At 43.7% G+C, this 1301-nt stretch overlaps 1 protein-coding gene across 1 annotated transcript; it reads right to left on the bottom strand.

Moving 5' to 3' along the window:
- Window positions 1-561: 561 nt before the first annotated feature.
- Window positions 562-1096, bottom strand: LOC101516623 (acyl-CoA-binding protein-like). Its single transcript, XM_058664199.1, has one exon. The coding sequence runs from the start codon at window positions 1053-1055 to the stop codon at window positions 837-839; it is 219 nt and encodes a 72-aa protein (XP_058520182.1). The 5' UTR covers window positions 1056-1096; the 3' UTR covers window positions 562-836.
- Between the last annotated feature and the right edge of the window lie 205 nt (window positions 1097-1301).

Below are 1301 nucleotides of genomic sequence, written 5' to 3'. Positions count from 1 at the left end.
TTAAAATAAAAATTAGGATGTAATGTTTGTATTTTTATTTGATTAGTTGTGCATTATTAAATCAAGTGATAATTGTATTTGTACTCTAATTCTTTGAGGAAAATGTATATTGATCATTCTTTGAATGATTTTAATGTGCCCTTTGCAAAAACAGACATGATTCCTAATATAATAGTCATTATTCCTAATATAGGAACCACTTGGGCTCCGACAGGAAGGAAGTACCTTGAATGTGGGCAACTCACAGTGGTCCCTCAAGAAAAGGCTGGATTTGTCCAACATTAGAAGAATAGGAACTTAAAGGGCTTTCTTCAACTCCTTTCATGTGGTACAAAAAAAAATTATGCAGTTGGTTCATGAGTAGAAAAGTAGCTTGACATTTGATGATAAAATACATCCATTACTAAACTAAGTACTTGCTGCTTCAGAGGTAATTAAATTAATTAGCAACTTTCTAGTGGGAAAGTAAACATAGCAACTATAATGCTAGACAGATCCAGTGCATAAGGGTAGAATGGAAACAGACCAGGAAAAGAAGTGTGCATTTTATTTTATTTTATTATTATTTTTTTTTAACAAACGAACTTTTAATTGCTCTCGGATAAAAACTACTCTGGGAAGGGCAGGAATCCCTTGGGCCCTGACTCTGTGAAGAGCCCCAGGCTGCAGAGCCCTGGGCACGGGCTGGACGGGCTGGCTCCTGGTGTGGTCACGCTGTCTGTCTGCGGTGTTAGCAAAGCAAGGCCTATCGGTTCTGGTTATCCGTGCAGCCGGGTGCCACCCCCGGCGGCCTCTTAGATGCCATACTTCTGTTTCAGCTCCTCCACCTTGTCCACCTAGGCTTTCATGGCGCTCTCCTTGGAGGTCCCTTTCAGCTCGTTCCAGGCATCCCACTTGGCCTTGCTTTTGAGGTCCAACATCCCGGGACGTTCTGTGTTCACGTCGCCCACGGTTGCCTGCTTGTAGTGGCAGATGAACAGCATCTCTGGGTCAGTGGGCTTCGCCTTGATGTTCTTAACTTCCTCAGCAGCTTTCTCAAACTCAGTCTGAGACATGTTGGCCGCGGTGCAGACTCCTGCGGGAGCCGAGAGGAAGCGAGCGCATGTGCATTTTATTTTTTAAGAATTTAATTTTATTGGAAAGGCAGATTAACAGAGAGGAAGAGAGACAGAAAGAAAGATCTTCCACCTGTTTCCAAGTGGCTAAAATGGCCAGAATTGAGCTGATCCAAAACTGGGAGCCGGGAGCTTCTGCTGGGTCTCCTATGCAGTTAGAGGGACCCAAAACTTTAGGCCTTCTCC

The sequence above is a fragment of the Ochotona princeps genome, chromosome 5, assembly GCF_030435755.1.
Source record: "Ochotona princeps isolate mOchPri1 chromosome 5, mOchPri1.hap1, whole genome shotgun sequence".
NCBI lineage: Eukaryota > Metazoa > Chordata > Mammalia > Lagomorpha > Ochotonidae > Ochotona > Ochotona princeps.
This window is presented reverse-complemented; position numbering and strand designations above follow the sequence as displayed.

Bases quoted from the DNA above. Each gene is read 5' to 3' on its own strand.
- LOC101516623 (XM_058664199.1), bottom strand. From the start codon at position 1,055: ATGTCTCAGACTGAGTTTGAGAAAGCTGCTGAGGAAGTTAAGAACATC.